Here is a 17,299-nt window from a genome sequence, read left to right as displayed (position 1 = left end):
GACAGAAATATGCAAAAGTAACCACAATATTCCAAATTTTTTTTTGTCAGGAGTTAGGGAATATTTACAATTTTGTCATTCATTACATCAGTAAGATAAATGTATTTTCTAAACAATGATTATATCATATGGCATAGAGACCTAAATCTTTATAAACTTTAATGTCTTCCTGCATTCAGAATTTTCATCTTTTCTATTTTTATCTTAATGTGTGGCCAGCACTCCAGTGTACAACACTAGATTTAAAATAAATATGACTCTATTCAGAACAGAAGCAAGATGATTTGTTTCACGATGAAAAGCTAGCATCCTCATTCAATATTACTATACTGCAATCCTAAGTTTGAAACAGGAGTAGACGGCTCGTTAACACTGGTCTTTTTCTCAAAAGATACTGTACATATGACTGACAGAAATGCTGTTCTTAGTACCAATACTACCATATTGCAGCTAAATAACTTTTTTAAGAGTGAAGCTTAAATCTAGATATAATCCTAAGCATCTTCAGAATATTTGGAAACAATAAAATTATAATTTATAGTACAGAATAGTATATAAATATTCCCAGAGACATGATATGTCTCCAAAAGATAAAATCCCTTTTCACCAAAACACACAAAAAATTCATTCTCAGAAAAAAAAAGAAGTGTATTTTCACAGAAAAGGAGACATAACAGAATTGAATGCACTGTTTAGGAAAAAAAAATATACCTTTAGGGCAGATGTGTGGAAATGGTGAAAAGCAAAGCAGTATTCAAATGATCATTTTATGCATCATGGCTAGATGCATTAGGAGATGGTTAAAAATTTCTATAACAACATAAAAAGCTAAGAAAATTTATTATAGGTCCCTAGAGTGAAGACAGATATAAGGCACTTCATTAATACTCTTTTTATAAGCCATTTTGTTTGTGAATTGTTTACAGGCCAGATTTAAATCTTCCATTTTTTGTGCCCTTTTTTTCAATTAAGTTTGTAATAAAAACACATCTACAAAGGGCATTAACATGGCATATCAAAAGGAAACTAGAATACTTATACAACTTGCACACTAAGAAGAGAATGAGTATTGAAGCAGAAACAAACAAGATATTTGCAGCCCTTCAATACTTAAAAGGGGATTATAAGAAAAATGGTGACAGACCAGAGAGTCAGTTCAGACTACATGTAAGGAAGGAACTTTTTTCAATGAAGCTGGTGAGATACTGGCACAAGTTCTCCAGAGAGATGGTGGATGCCCCTTTCCTGGAAACATTCAAGACCAGATTGGATGGGCTCTGAGTGACCTGATCTAGGTGAAGATGCTCCTGCTCATTGTAGGGGGTGTTGCACAAGATAACCTTTAAAGGTCCCTTCCAACCCAAACTATTATATGATTGTGCAGTGTACAGAAATTGAGTTCTTACTGCTCTACTTACACTTACTTATCTTTAGTGGACATGAACAACTACCATATCAAAGGAGACCGACCAGCAAACCTTGTACTTTGGGTATCCTCAATTTAGGGATCAGTTCTGGACAGTCCTAACCCTTGCTCTCCAAAAAACCTTCATCTCTCTAATCCAAAATGGAAGTTGATAGCTCCGGTAGCAACCAGGCTCTGAGCTCCTCAAAAAAAACCAAAACAACCTCTGCCCCAAACAAACAAAAAATCCCCAAACCCAAATAAACAAAAAACCCAAACAAACAAACCCAAACCAAACCAAAACTGATCAAAAGAAATGTATCTGCAAAAGTTAACGGGCATTTCTGAAAACAAAAAAATCACTGTTTCTGACAATACATCTGTGAAGACGATTTTCAAAAACAACAGATGTATGAACATTTACAGAAAGCTTCAAGTTTGTCAGACACAGACAGGTGACACAGACAGGTGTCACAGACAGGTGTCTTTTACTAAGCAGAAGGAAAGGAGAAAAAGATTAATCTAAGCAGTAAGCTACAGTTATCTAGAATAAGGAAGTATTTAAAAAATCTAGAAAGCTTAATACTGCCTTTACTGCCTAATGGTTAGAGAAAGTAAAAAGAGATGACACCTCATGAGACAAACAATCCTGTAGAGTTTCCACAGATTGTTGCCCTGTTCTTTTCTTAATAATTAATGATTAAAAATAAGCAGCTACTAACAGAAACAAATACAATTAATGGAGGATTAGCCTCCACGCAGATTATATGCTATTTTATGCACATTTTAGACAACAGAACAGGATCCAGTGTTCACCTCAGAACTCCTGGGTATGAGCTTGGTGTAATTACACTGATAAAGGCTTATTTTGATTTCAGATCAGAAAAAGTGATGCATATTTAATCACATTCGTCAAACAGAATAAAGTACAAAGAACGCCTGAAAGGAGAATAAATTAACTTCATCTAAATTTTTTAACCTAATTACTGTATTCATTAAAATACTCCAGCTTTATTTTCCTCTGTCTGATTGTGCTTTGTCATATTTAAATGTGAGTAAAATAAGGAAATAACATATTGATGGTGTGATCACTCAAAGCTGGGGAAAAAAAGTCTTAATGGCAGACCATCATTTTCATTTAAAATACCACAAAATCATTATAAACAAGCTAAAAAATTACTCTGTATGACCCCTGCTCAAATGAGATGAGGGAATAAAAAATCTGATTTTTTTTTTCCCTGTTAAGTTAGCTGTTCTTTCTAAGAAAGCTGGGTTTACCTTCTTCAGAAAACACTGGGCATTAAACAAGGAACTCAAAATTCCACCAAACCTTTCCTGCTCACTGCCTGGTGAATACTTCCAAAATTTCATGGAACACTATATCCCTGTGGACACCTAAGAGAAGAAATATAGGAGCAGCAGATGAAGGAGACCATAATGTCTTCAACAGACAAACTCTCTTTCCTGACTGACCAACCGTGGACATGCCTACAGTCATGGACCATGGAATGTTTCCTATCCGTCATGTGAGTGATCTTAGGCAAGGAATTAAATTGAGTCTTAGGGAAGACTAATCAGATGACCATAGTTGCTAAAATATTTTGCTTTGTTTTCCACAAGGTCATGGTTTCTACTGAAGAGGCAACTGATTTTTATTTATAGTAGCTGCTTCTACAGGCAAACAAGGAAGTGCCCAATACATAAGTCATTGAAGTATGCAAATATGCTCTGCTGGAGAGCTTCTACACATACCAATGCAAGAGTTTCTATTTTGAATTTTGTGTGCCAGAACTAGAGAGTTAAGGGAGACAAAAGTAGTTAAAAGAACTGGAGGACAATACTGCTCTTAAAATTACAATTTAATTTATTTACAAATTTACCAATTACAAAATCCTGATATTAGGCAAATAACTATGTTATATTTAACAATAAGTCTGTTTCTGAGAAGGTATCAAAGTTATTAAGCCTGTTGTATCATACATTGCTGAAAAATGAAGCCAAAAAGTAACTTAAGCTTTCATAAAAATATCACTTTCTAGAAGTTCTTCTGCAAGAATGACTATATATGCTAATAACAAAAGATATTTTACTGTGTTTGAAGGGTGGTTGTAGTTAATGCAACTGAAAGAAAGGATGTGTATTTTCAGTCACAGAAGTGGTGGACTGATGCTTAATTTTCAGGCAGATCACTGACACTACCATAATTTTTCACATCCATACAGACCTCTTTCACTTGTGTCTGCAATACCTTAATTACACTGCTTGTCACTACAGCTATAAAGAATCCAAGTTCAGTGTTAGTGTTACAGCCTTGCAACTGCTACTCTGAAGGTTAATTGTCAAAGAAGGAATTTTCCAAAACAGTCTCTTTCAAAACTACTGTACAAAATAACCCCACTGTGTAACATATTAAAGTTCCAGAAAACAAACCTAAAAGGTTTTCCCTTGAAATGCTGCATTTATTGAGTAAAAGTCTGCTTTTCCAGGTACACTGGCAAGACTACTTCTTTAATTGCAGAAATGCAAGTATTGAACAAGAAGTTTTCATTTGTGTTACACCTTGAAAGTGAACATCTGAGCATAGGATAGAGATCAATCCAATTCTATTCACAAGCAACAACATGAATACCAGCAGGCTTAAGAGATGCCAAGCAACAACCTTTCTTTTAATTCCTCCCTATATTTAGATTATATTTAGTGCTTTATAATATTACCCCTTTCTGAATTTTATCATAGGGAGGACATTATCTCACGTATTTTCTATTTTATTTTATACTAGATTTTCACTTCATGATCTTTATCATTGTAGTAGGCAAACTTTCCATAGTTCAGAGTGATATGAAATTATCTTTCCCTTCTTCTGTCAGAAAAGCAGCGGAGTGGGAGTGGAATATTTCTACTGACCACATTAGGTCACATCACACACCAAATCATTTTAATTGAAACTTCCAACCCATTTTCTCATCTCTGCCACTACACTTTTCTCTATGAGACAGTCATTTCCCTCTTTCCAGTGAAGTGCTGCATAGGAATTACTGGACATGGTCGCTGTCCCAGAACTTTAAATCAACTTGCAGCCATTCCATTCCAGCCTTGCAATGCATATAAAGAACAAGTAATTCAGTTCACAGAAAAGTGTTGATAAGAAGCAGAAGTAGAAAGGAGAATTTTGATAGGTTTCTCATACTCTGCATGTTAATGAGACTCACTATAGTCAAAATAACTGGACTTCATGAGCTTTGTATCCAGATACATCACACTGCTAGTCAGGAACAGCAGGACAGTTATTATCTAAAGCCAAATTATTCTTCTTCAAATGGACGAACCCAGACTAGAAAGACAGTATTACTTATGTTGCTGTGCAAAAGCTCTATCATCATTGAGGATGCTGTGAACACTCTTAAACTGAGTGATAGAAGAAATCAATTTTCTGCCCAAGAGGACTGCAAACAATTTGACAGGCTGCTTTCTTTTCATCTGTGGCACTTCAATCTGCTGTAATATATACATACAAGCTGAAGAAAAAGTAGAGCCATACAAAATTTTCCATGCTAGACTTGTTTTCCAATTCCTGGTGTGTGCATTCAGATAATCCTGCCCATATAATTTTTCTGCATGTAGAACAACAGGATAAATTCTCAAAGTTTTCTCTCTCTAAACTGGTCTTAGAAGTGCTAAGCAGTGTTTAGCAAACATCTAAAGCAGAATACTCTTTCATACTTGTTGCATGTATCTCTGTGAAACAGAAACACTTCAGAAGAGAGTTTTGTATAAATAGTTAAATGAGAAGTATCTGCTCAATTTACAATGGATGATATAAAGTTATCCTCCCCTGCTTCCTCCCGCCGCCTTAAAAATATGAGGGGGAATAAAATATTTCTAATGAACCAAACCAACCAGCACAAAAAACCCCAGCTCTCCGAAATGGCTCAGCAAGTTATTCCAAAGATGGAAATTGTACGACTTCTGGTAAGACACACTGTTGTGGCAGAAGCCATTACTAGGCCTCTGCTCCCCAAATGCCTGCATGAGTTACCATTTCCAATAAACATGCCTTTTTCTGTTTAAGAAGGAAGAATTATGTGCTGTTGTAAATTTTTGTAAAATTTACAAGGGCACACACACATAATGGAACAATACTGTAAACCCAACGCTTGTAACTAAAAAGCACCAGCGAACAGGATAAGCTCTGTCTTATTTTGTTCGAATTGCTCCGGCTTCTCAAATGCAGAAAAATATGACTAAGTATGAAATTATAGGTAAACAGAAGCATAATCAAAGATCTCCTATTACTGCTTAATTTTCTGCAAAATCCAGACATTAAAAGCAAACAAGTACTCACTACAGATAAACAAAACCAACCAACCAACCAAAAACCACAACAAACTAACACACCAAACCAACCAACCAAAAAAAACCCCTTCCAAAAACGCAGAAGAAAGATTTTTGACCTTAATTAAGGAAGCCTGCTTACCTTAATATACATACAATTTTTTTAATAGCACATTGGACAATATCCTGGGGAGAAATGCCTAGATCTCCAACAGCCACTTGCAGCAACTGCTGCACCATGTCCAGGGGCTGACCATCTATACACATGGCTACTGCTTGCTCACGGATTTTTTCTTTCTCCGACCTTGAAAGATCATATAAATAGCCATACTTTTGTAGTGTATCCTGTGAAAACATAATTTTTGGAACACTAATCAGTGTACTTCTTATTTACAGGGCTGTATCAGTCTTCCTTTCTGCTAGGATTTAACATATACTGAGACAAAGAAAAGATTGATGGAACTGAATTTTCAAAACCCAGGTCAACAAAAGCAAAGGTGGAAAATACTAATAAAATATGACAAAAGATTAATGTCTATCATTGCTAGTCATGGTAACACTCAAAGCAAGCACTTGATCAGTAATCATTACCTGTTCGCTGCTTTTCAAGTAAGTGATAAAACTGTGAGTGAGTGTTTCCAAATGAGCAAGAGATTGTTGCAAGTGTTTCAGAGTTTCTTCATAAGCAGCAGACCGGTTTTCAACATCTTTCATGTCATTATCTGAAGTTTTTTTTCTTGATTTCTCAGAAAGATGTTTGACTGCTTTAATAGCCTTCTTAGTCACTTCTATCCTGGCTTCAACTGGCAGCTGAAAAAGATTGTTCAATTATTTATTCACTCATTACCTGTACACTACTGTTTGTATTACAGAAGTGCCAAGAGGTCAGGTGGATCCATTGTTCCACAACACAGCATAAAACTAAATGAAGTATTTAATGGGAAAAAACTTTATTTCTAACTCGTCATTTATTTAAGTGATCAGTATTCCATTACTTTCTTCTGCTGTCCTTCCTTTTACAGATCTTTTTACTTGTTCATTTTAAACCATATGAAACTTCTTTTCCTAACAATATTTATTATTTCGTCAGACTGCCACCTTATAATCTTTTAATTCTTCATTGAGAGACGTCTGAGATACGCTACACAAGACTGACTGATAACTCACTTAAGGTTTGTCAAGTTTAGACCACTGTTTAAAATACATCTCTAAGACCATAACCATAAGCAAAAAAAGCAGGAGGATCTAGACTTTTTATATCAATCTATTTAAAGCCCAAGTTATACAAAATAGTAACTATACAGTATTTTTAAAGACCTGTACAACTATATGTATCTAGGCATTAAACTGAAATAAAGTCTGACTTTCTTGTTTCAGGAAAGACACAGCTTCAGCTGTAAGTCTAAAACAAAATCTGAAGTGTGATTTCAGACATTCATGTATAATTTGTTCCTTCATAACTTCAAGCACAGTTTTAAGGATGCTTGCAATATATTTTCTAATGGGTGGGAGTGTCCTCTGCCTGAACTCTTAAAAGTATCTAGTGCTTTGGGTTAACAATCAGGTGTTTTAGTTACTGGAATACTGAAAAATAACAAACAATTTTAGCTTTCAAGTTGAAATACACAAGAAATAGAAAAAAAAAGCTTGAATCTGTATGACACAGTGAATAGGAAAAAGGATGAATTACCATAAAAGAGAGCAATTAAACTGCTGTAGCATTGTTCATACAAAGTCCAAGAGATGTTTGCATGATGAATTAAACTACCTACTTGTAAAGCCATAAAAAATTTGAAGAGGATTACTTAGTGGAAAGTTACAGTTCACATATTTTCCCCCTCTTCCCTAGATAAAAAGTCACAAGTGAAAGATGTAGAATTCACTCCTGGTTTTTTGTGATGTTACTGTGAACCACACTAATGGTCTACTGGGTATTTTTAATAATGAAAGCAAAATGAGTGGACATTATTGTTGGAGCTAAGAAAATTTACCAGTTTTAACACAATAAGGGAATTTTACTATACAGTTTCAAATGCAACACAGTTCCATTCCCACTCTAAGTGATTGAGTTTGTTACTGTGAACAAGGTGTCAATATCAGGTTTTACTCTAAGCAAGGAAAAGTTCATAGTCTCCACATCACATTAAAATCTAACAACCACAGCTGGATTTATATATCCATTTCATAAACATGAAAAAAGAAGAAAACAGCTACATATTTCATTTTTCCTCTTCTGGTGTAGATTCTAATGTTCAAAATGCAATTAAGAGAGATACAAGAGGCAAACAATTTAAGTATGCCATCTAACTTACATCCTAGAGAACAGTGTCAATATACTGACAGTTTAGAAGTCATGATGCCATAAGCACATGCAGAATAAAGTATTTAGGGGGAAAAAAAAAAAGAAAGAAGAAAGAAAACATGTTTTTCCCAAGCCTATTTTAATTTTGCATTCACATTTGCAGAGTGCCAAAATGCAGCACTATGAACATATCATTTCTCTTGTTATTTTATTCCAAACCATGAATAGCTCTCCTCCGTACTTCTAGTCAGCTTCAGTAATGAGATTTGGTATCAGAGACAGTGATAAAAATGTAGCTTAGGGGCTAGTTCACTTTGTTTGCATGTGAAGTGAAGTTTTATATTTAAAAAGCTTTTGCGGTTTAAAAAGATCTTTACATCTATAGGCTATAATGTGTAATAAAAAATCTTAAAAATCTCTTTTCACACCAAAGAACATCACATACTATTTCACCTCAACAGATTTTACTCCTCAGGGTAAAAACTCATCTCATAAGCCCGTTCTCCTCAGAGTACGTACGTATTTCTTAATAAAGCATAGTACAAGTAACATTAACTTGCACGTGAAGATGTTGACCCTGCTACTCTTACTGCCAGTGATTAACATGCAAGTGTGGGATTATGGAAACAGCTCCATTCCTTTTAATGCCACAGGAACCTGGGATCCCAGCAACACTGAAACGCAGAATGGTTGGAATGGACCTCCAAAAGGCATCTGCTTAAACAGAGCCGCCTAGAGCCAGTGGCCAAGGACCACGTTCAGGTGGCTCTTGAATATCTCCAGTGTGGGAGGACTCAACAACTCCTCTGTGGAACTTGTGCCAGTGTTCAGTCATCCTTATAATGAAAAATGGGTTTTGATGTTCAGATGAAACAGTTGGGTCCAGTTCCCATACTTGACACCAAATCACAGAATCAGAGAATGGCCTGGGTTGGAGGGGACCTTAGAGATCATCCAGTTACATCCCACTTGCCACGGAAAGCACCACCTTCCACTAGACCAGGTTGCTAAAAGCCCCATCCAACCTGGCCTTGAAACACTCCCAGGGATGGGGCATCCACAACTTCTCTGGGCAACCATTTCTCCTAATGCCTAATCTAAAATGACTCTCCTCCAGTTTGAAGCCATTCCTCCTTGTCCCGTCAGTACACGCTCTTTTCTCTCTCCATCTTTCTTGTGGGTTCTCTTCAGGTACTGAAAGGCCACAATTAGGTCATCCCAAAGCTTTCTCTTTTCCAGGCTGAACAATCCCAATTCTCTCAGTCTTTGCTCATAGGAGAGGTGCTTCATCCCTCTAATCTTATTCAACTCTTTCTTTGTTACCACTGACCATGACATTGGACAGCACAGGACGCACCTTTGGCCAGCTCAGGTCAGCTGTCCTGGCTGTGTCCCTTGACCAATTTTTGCATACCTGCAGTCTACTCAGGGCTAAGGTGTTGAGATAAATTAAGCCTTGACATTGTACAAGCAGTGCTCAGCAAGTCAAAATTCTGGTGTGGCATCAACACAGTTTCAGTCACAAATCCAAAGCACAGCCCCACTGAGGCTGCTATGATGAAAGTTAACTTCATTCCTACCAGACCCTGTAAAATTCAGCTGGAGAAAGTTTTAATGTATGCAAGGAACCAGTTAAAGAAAATACATTATTAGAGAAGTTTCCTATTATACACTCTTGAAACAGATTTAATTAAAGTAACTATATAAATGGAAGGCACAAGAAAGTACCTTGAATTGATACTAAAAAAAGAAGTACTGTCAATATCCACGAACAAAACAAGGTCAGGCAAGGCAAACCAACAGAACTGGCACACAGTGGAAAGTGATAAAATGAAGCCAAGTAGTTAAAAAAATAACATCTGAATGCAGTCACGCTATGTAAGAACATTTCTTGTACACCTTCAGGCACTGTCATGCTCTTTCTTTTTCCTTAGTGTTTTATACAACATTAAGTCAATCAGCCAGACAAAAGACAGTGAACATATTCTGGTGTAGAGGGATTCCTTATGGAACAAGGGCATATGATACCCCTGGAAAGATTGGACAACCCAGGGTTGCTGAGGAAAGGCCCCTGAACAGGCCCCTGGCTGCAGGCAGGCCTGGAAAGCACCTGGCTGAAGGCAGCCCTGAGAGTCCTTGGCAAGGTATACACTGGCCAGCTCCCCCACTGATTAGAGGCTGTCTAGAGGGACTGGGGGTGAATCTTTGCAAAAGTAGATATAAGTTGGCATAGCTGAACAATAAAGGGAGAATGATGCTTACTTGTATTGGTGTACGTGTCATTTATCTGGCCAGCTCTCCAGACTCGGTCCCTATCATTCTGGGATTTTTTTTTTTTTTTTAAACTGGGCTTTTTATAAATGTTATTGTTTATTATTATAATATATATTATATATTAAAATATGATATGTTATTATAACATATAAATATGTTATTTTAAACAGCATTTAGTGTCTGAAGTCAAGAAAACAATGCAGGTTAATATTCAGTTGTAACAGGTTCCCATTCCACACCTGTTCAGTACGTGGTCAAAATGTGGACATTGTATTCCTGCTGAAAAAAGCAAAAAAGAAAAGAAAATGGTCAAAAGAGTATTACTGACTCAGAGAAAATAAGTCAACCTTTCAACTAAAATCACTAAGTTGCAAGAGAATTTCTTTTTAATCAGAATTTGGAAAAGAAGTTATTAAAGACGGAATGTTAAACAAAAAAATGTCATCAGCTGTTGTCTGAAGGAATGTGGCCGAGTCTACGGAAGGCTGCAAGAAAGTACCCATGTAAGGAAAATTTCAGCTTCTCTTTCTCTACAGAAGACCTGACTGATGATACCACTGCTTTTTACTCTGCTTTTCCTATCTGACGCTGTAGCCTTTTCTTCCTAATCAACATATTGTGCCAATCTACATTTGTAGTGTGTGTTCAATAATGAAAACACAGTGATTAAAAAAGATTGTTTTCAGTTGTGTTTTTGTTGTGCTTTTGTTGTGCTAGGCTTTTTTTGGTTGATCAAAAAACCATCAGGGCAATGACCTATGAGCTCTGAAACAGATGGTTCTTTGAAGACATAACCAGCTCTCTGACACAATGAACAAAATGCTGGCAATGAAGGAATAATAAAAAAATTAAATCCACAAATTATCTAAAATGCTTCACAAAGATCACAGAAACAGGAACAAATGGGAAATCATCACGACAAAAAGCTGGTATGATCATTGCTATAATTAAGAATCTATGACATCAGTATTATTTAAAAGCAAACAGAGCTGCTGGGAAAAAAGGTGACAGATTCAAAACGCATGCAAAAATATATGCAGTCATTCCAATGAATATCTGGAATTTCTCCCATACAGGAAGCAATCTGTTCCATACACGCAAATAGCCTATTCTTAACACTATTGAGGTAGAATGACTTATTATTTAGTCAGAAAGACTTAAATAGTTATACAGAGTTAAAAGCATTTCTGACTAGAAGTGCCACAAGCAGGAACCTTCTCAACTGCTTGCAGCAGCAAGCCTCTGTGGTCAAGGGATCAATACTTCAGTCCTTCAATGTGTGAGGAAGGTACTGACAGAGACTTAAGGTCTTTGCCTGTTTCATTTACCACAAACACAAAAAAAAAAAAAATGGCATCAATCTTTACTTTCTTCAACTACATTAACCATGTTACTTTGAGTCTATGATTTACTGAAGTCCCACTATGATGCATCACTCAGTTCCCACCACACAATGTCACCCTTCCATGAACCCTTAGGACCTGGGAACTGAATCTCATCTTCCAGGTGGTAACTCATTTCGACTGATTGCAAGAAACATGGGACAAAAGAATCTCTGGCCTCTTAGAGCTGAAAGTACCTAAAACTGCATCACATCCTGAACTACAGTCAGTGTAACAATGTTAGTTGCCTTTTCATAAATGCAAACTCCTCATCCATTTCTCCAATTTAGACATTTTCTCAATCCCTTTGCCCAGTCAAGCACTGCTCATTCATCCACCTTCTCATTCAGTCACTGCTGGCCCAATTCATGAGAAAGCTAAAACAAAGAGGATGCGAAAGGAAAGAGGTGACTAAGAGGGCCCCTGTCAAAGCCCATCACATTCCTGTCTTTCTCAGGAAGAACAAGAAGTTGCAGAAGCCAGCACTAAACCCCTGTGTTTTCATTCCTTTTGCATAATTACACATTCGGCTCCTGGGTTCTCTGCCATATCCAAGTGACACACAAGTAGAAGCAGCTGCCTACTGCTTTGCTGGCCCATCCCTGCCTCCCCTTACTTCTACTGACATACTGAACAGCAGGAGACATTCTGATGTCTGTTTTTTTAAGTTCCTGCATGGTGACAACAGCAATGGTACCTCTGAAGCTGAACTCATGTAGCCTACACTGCTATGTAGCCAATGTCCCACTGCCCCTTAGCACTTGAGACTTTTCTCAATTGTTTCTGACCAAAAGGGGTTTTTCAATGGAGATACTGTTCCACAGGAATAACAGTGGAGTGCATCTCATCATCTCCCTGACTACTCTCTCTCTCCTTTCCCACCTTCCCCTTCTGACATTTTGAAAGAGTGGAAGAGAGCTGAGAGGGCATGCAACATTTGGTTTTTGGGGTTTTTTGCCAATACACCTCTCACCACTCCTAAAAAACCCACTTCACTATCTCACTGTAAGCTTCCTCTCAAATTTCCTCTATGTGAGAAAGCTCAGTTGTCTCCATGACAGCACAAATTATTTCTTGATAATGACTATGGTTTTTTGCATTCTGACTAAGAATCAGCACTTCCGTGAAATACCTAAATGTGCATCTGTTACAGGAATAGGAAACTGATATAATAAAGTATTTGGCCATAGAACTGGGCTGGGAAGAAAGCACTGAATTAGAGATTAAAAGAGTGAGCACATGACCAAGGCAGCGTCAAAACACTTATGATTTAAGTAACAGGTGCAAGCCAAAAGGCAGCTTTTATGTATGAAGCATTTTTCAGATGAAAGGTAGAGAAAAGAGACCTCAGAGATAAGTTTCCAGCGTCTATGATGACAATTTCTCATTGTACAATTCTACTTGAAAAGGATCAGTAAAGTCAGTATTTCCTTCTCGTCTTTAGACAAGTCATGACCTTGCTACCTCAGTCCAGGGTCAAGTCTTGCAATTAAAATCTCAGGACAAACCTCAATCTTTGCTCATAAGCATGAAAAAGTAACATTATGAGATGAGATAAAAGGGATCAAAACACCTAAGCCAAGACAGTAGTTCTGATAAAAAGGCTTCAGAGACAGCTGATGGACCTAGAGATAAACATTTTGTTCTACTGTGACAGTCAGATCACAGCACAAATTTTGTGCTGACAAAGCTTCTTATCTTCCCATTTTTTTCACCAAATTCTGTTATAGATACAAGTTAGATGGGTTCTAATAACCCTATACTAATATTGTGGGAACATTAAAACAGTAATTAAAGAGGGAAAAAACCTGAAATTTACCTCATTAAACATAGTGAATAAATATCTCAGAAAAATTGTCACAAATCAAACTAAAGAAGATACACACAAAACCCCGTGAAGAACACTTTCTCTATCACCTTTTCATTTCAGATAAAGTTAGTGAAGATCTCCAGATCTTTTAATAAGGCAATTATCTACAAAATCTCATTTCTCTTTTGTGCATCACAGTAAAGATACGAAAGAAACCATGCGTAAAAGTTTATGCTAGAAATATCCTAGTAGGTTTCACTGGGCAAAAAGAAACTCCAGATCTGGTAAGATATGTTACACACATAAAAGTACGTTCTTTCAAAACCACGCTTTCAGCCAGATGGAGATTACGACAGATTATAATTTATATTATTACGCTGCTTAGAGACCACATGCATTGGGCCAGAATACTTTCTCTGTGGAACATCTTAGTCTGCATGCAAAAGCCTGGTACTAAGCACAAGCCTGTGGAACAATGAATTTTAGGATGAGCACAAATAAATAAATACAACCACCACAATATCTGGTGGAGGGACAACACAATGGCACAGGCAATCCAGGAGGTTCCTGGAATGCACTCATGACAACGTCCTTCTCCAAGTGATGCCAGAACCAACTAGGAGAGATGCTATGCTGGAACTTGTTCTCACCAACAAGGGCGGGCTGGGGGGGAGTGTGAAGCTCAAGAGCAGACTGAGCTGCAGTGGCCATGAAAATCCTTAGTGCAGCAAGGACGGTACACAGCAAGTTCCCTGTAGCGGTGCAGGTGGCTGCAGCTACTCTTTGTCCTGAGGAGAACTCAGACAACCAGCTGTGGTGGTCAGTCACGGTGAGAACCCATGATTCCCTTGTTTTGCCTTTCGCATGTTTTCCCCTGATTGGGTAATACTTTGTTGTCTTGCTTTATGTATGAAGTTATGTATATTCATTTCCCTTCTTTAATATGCATTAGTTTTAGAAAGTTCCTTGTTCCTCAACGCCCCATTGAATCCTTCCCTGAGTCCCTCCTATGTGTTGTTCCCATTGGTTCCTTTCCTGTCAATCCCACCTGCTTGTCTCTATCCCATTGGCTGAGATCCCTTCCCCACCTATTCTGTACCCAGTATAAGATCCCTGGGCCCTCCCACCAATTGGTCTCTTCTTCTTTGTCTTTTCACCGGGATACACCTGTGTGGAACACGTACGGAGAGCCCCCTCTCTTTCTTCTTTGCCTTTGCCTGCGTGCCTGCTTAACAGTGACAGAAGGATACAGCCCCTTCAGGGTGAGGAGCTCTACCCCTTTTCATTGTGTGATGGGCACTGAGTGCCGCCTTCCAGAGGCGTTTCAGCGTTGACCTCCGGGCTTCTTTGTGTTGGCACGCAAGGGGTAAAACCCCCTTCTGCCAGCTCCCAGTGGCTGAAAACCCCTCCAGTTCACTACTCTGGACTTCAGGAGAGCAGACTCTGGCATCTTCAGGGATTTGCCTGGTAGAGTACCATGGGATAAGCAAAGAGGGACCCAAGAATGCTGGCTGATATTGAAGGATTGCCTCCTCCAAGGTCAGGAGTAAGGTATACCAAGAAACAAGATGTCGGGAAAAACACTAGGAGGCCTGCATGGATGCACAAGGAGCTCCTGGAAAAGACTCCAAACACCAAAAAGAAAGCCTACAGAGGGTGGAAGAAAGGACAGGTACCCTGTGAGGCAGACGGAGGAACTGTCTGAGCATCCAGGCATTGGTTAGGAAAGCTCAAGCACTGCTAGAACTAAATCTTACCAGGAACCCCAAGGGCTACAAGAAAAGCTTCTGTAGGTGTATTGGTGATAAAAGCAAGCTTCACTAAGGGCATATCATGCCTGACAAATCTGGTGGCCTTCTATGACAGGGTTGCAGAATTGGTGGATGAAGACAGAGTAACTGGCGTCATATTCCTGGATTGGTGCGAAGCATTTGACACTGTTCGACATGAAATACAAACTGGAGAGATGGATATGACAGATGGACCACTTGGTGGATAAAGAATTGGCTGGCTTGGCTGCGTGCAGGGAGTTGCATTAAGGGCTCAGTGTTCAAATGGAGAGCTGACAAGTGGCATTCTTCAGGGGTAGGTATTGGGACTGGCACTGTTTAACATCTATGTCAAAGACAGGGACAGTGGGACTGACTGAGCCCAGAGAAGACCACAAAGATACTCAGAGGGCTGGAGCCACCTCTCCTATGAAGACAGTCTGAGAGAGTTGGGACTGTTCAGTAAAGAGAGGAGAAGGCTCTGGGAAGACCTCAGAGCAGCCCTCAAGCACCTGAAGGAGTCCTGCATGAGGGCTTTCCAAAGGGCATGTAGTGGTAGGACAAGGGGGATGGCTTTAAATGAAAGAGGGAGGTTTATATATATTATAAAGTATTATGTAGATTAGATTACAGGTATATGTAGATTATATATATGTGCCCTAGATTATAGGTATATATAGATTAGATAAATGGAAGAAATGCAGAAACCCCCCCATGGCAAGGAGGATGGAACCAGATGGTCTTTAAGGTCACTTCCAACCCAAACCACTCTAGGACTCTATGAAATACACAGTATCTTAGTCTCTGTTGAATAAGAACACAGGGACTTTGGGGTTCCATCAAAACTCACATATCCACAGAGCTAACTCCCCTAACTGAATAAAAATCCCCCTTTTTTTTATACTGGCAATCATAAAAAGAAGAGGTCGGCACAGCAAGGTAGGCTTACAAATTTATCTTTAAATACTGCAAAATGAAAAATATAACATTTACTAAGACTTTCTTCTTGATACTGTATTGAACTCATATCCTATATGCTTCACATGAGGACTAAAATTCTTAAAACATATCTACTTACCTTTGTGACAGCTTCAGAAGAAAAAGTAATTTCATCCATGAAAGTAACAACATCATCTGGATCAAGTCTATCAAAGTATTTCGAACACATATCATATGCATGTAGCCACTCATCCATGGTTTCTGGTATTTTTTTAATGAGATGGTGATCACCATTCCAAAAAAGTTTTTGCAACCACACAGCGTAAATAGAACTTGGTGACAGCATGCCACCATCTTTTTTAGGAATTCTGGGAGCCAGTTTGGAAATAGATAAGATATTTTGACTTGTAAGGATGGGCTCCAGTGTTTCCAGAGGGTTTTCATTTTCATCTGTTAGTTTTTTGTAATTAAGACCTAGTGACAGAGGGAGAAAGAGGTAAAAGTTACTCATAATTAAAACTACTCACACTCCACAATTACACATTAAACAATGAATACACCAGTATCAGCAAAACTAAAAAGACTCTAGCCCATCACCTTTTACAAACATATATACTGACAGACTGGGATTTTATGATGTCCTGGTGCATGTGAAATCTGTCAATCCATGGCAAATATTTTAACATTATATATCAATCCAATAAGGGGGAATGGGTTTACACTGAAAGAAGGTAGATTTAGATTAGATATATGGAAGACATCCTTCACTGTGAGGGTGGTGAGTCACTGGAACAGGCTGCCCAGAGAAGCTGTGGATGCTCCATCCCTGGAATTGTTAATTGTTCAAGGCCAGATTGGATGGGGCTCTGAGCAACCTGGTCTAGTGGAAAGTGTCCCTGTCCATGGCAGGAGATTTGGAACTGGATGATCTCTAAAGTCCGTTCCAACCCCAATTGTTCTGTGATTCTATGACAAAACCTAAAAAAAGCAGATTCTCAAAGAAGCAAGAACATACATATAGTATATAGAATCAGGCTAGAACTTAAATATAAACCCTAGAAAATCTCATGCAAGTCAAGGCATAAA

At 38.1% G+C, this 17,299-nt stretch overlaps 1 protein-coding gene across 3 annotated transcripts in view; it reads right to left on the bottom strand.

The window, feature by feature from the left end:
- Positions 1 to 17,299, bottom strand: part of NBAS (NBAS subunit of NRZ tethering complex) — a 167,339-nt gene that overhangs the window by 44,647 nt on the left and 105,393 nt on the right. For all 3 annotated transcript variants that reach the window (XM_042032953.1, XM_042032954.1, XM_042032955.1), the window contains 3 exons: positions 16,353 to 16,687; positions 6,329 to 6,547; positions 5,880 to 6,082 (listed from right to left, as the gene is read on the bottom strand). In XM_042032953.1, coding sequence (XP_041888887.1) covers positions 5,880 to 6,082; positions 6,329 to 6,547; positions 16,353 to 16,687 — 757 coding nt within the window. The remainder of the gene's footprint in view (positions 1 to 5,879; positions 6,083 to 6,328; positions 6,548 to 16,352; positions 16,688 to 17,299) is intronic.

Source organism: Corvus kubaryi, unplaced genomic scaffold, assembly GCF_017639235.1.
Source record: "Corvus kubaryi isolate FWS band 111438036 unplaced genomic scaffold, C.kubaryi_AGA036_p1.0 37354, whole genome shotgun sequence".
In the NCBI taxonomy this organism is placed as follows: domain Eukaryota; kingdom Metazoa; phylum Chordata; class Aves; order Passeriformes; family Corvidae; genus Corvus; species Corvus kubaryi.
The sequence above is the reverse complement of the archived record's forward strand: the minus strand, read 5'-3'. Positions and strand labels throughout refer to the sequence as shown.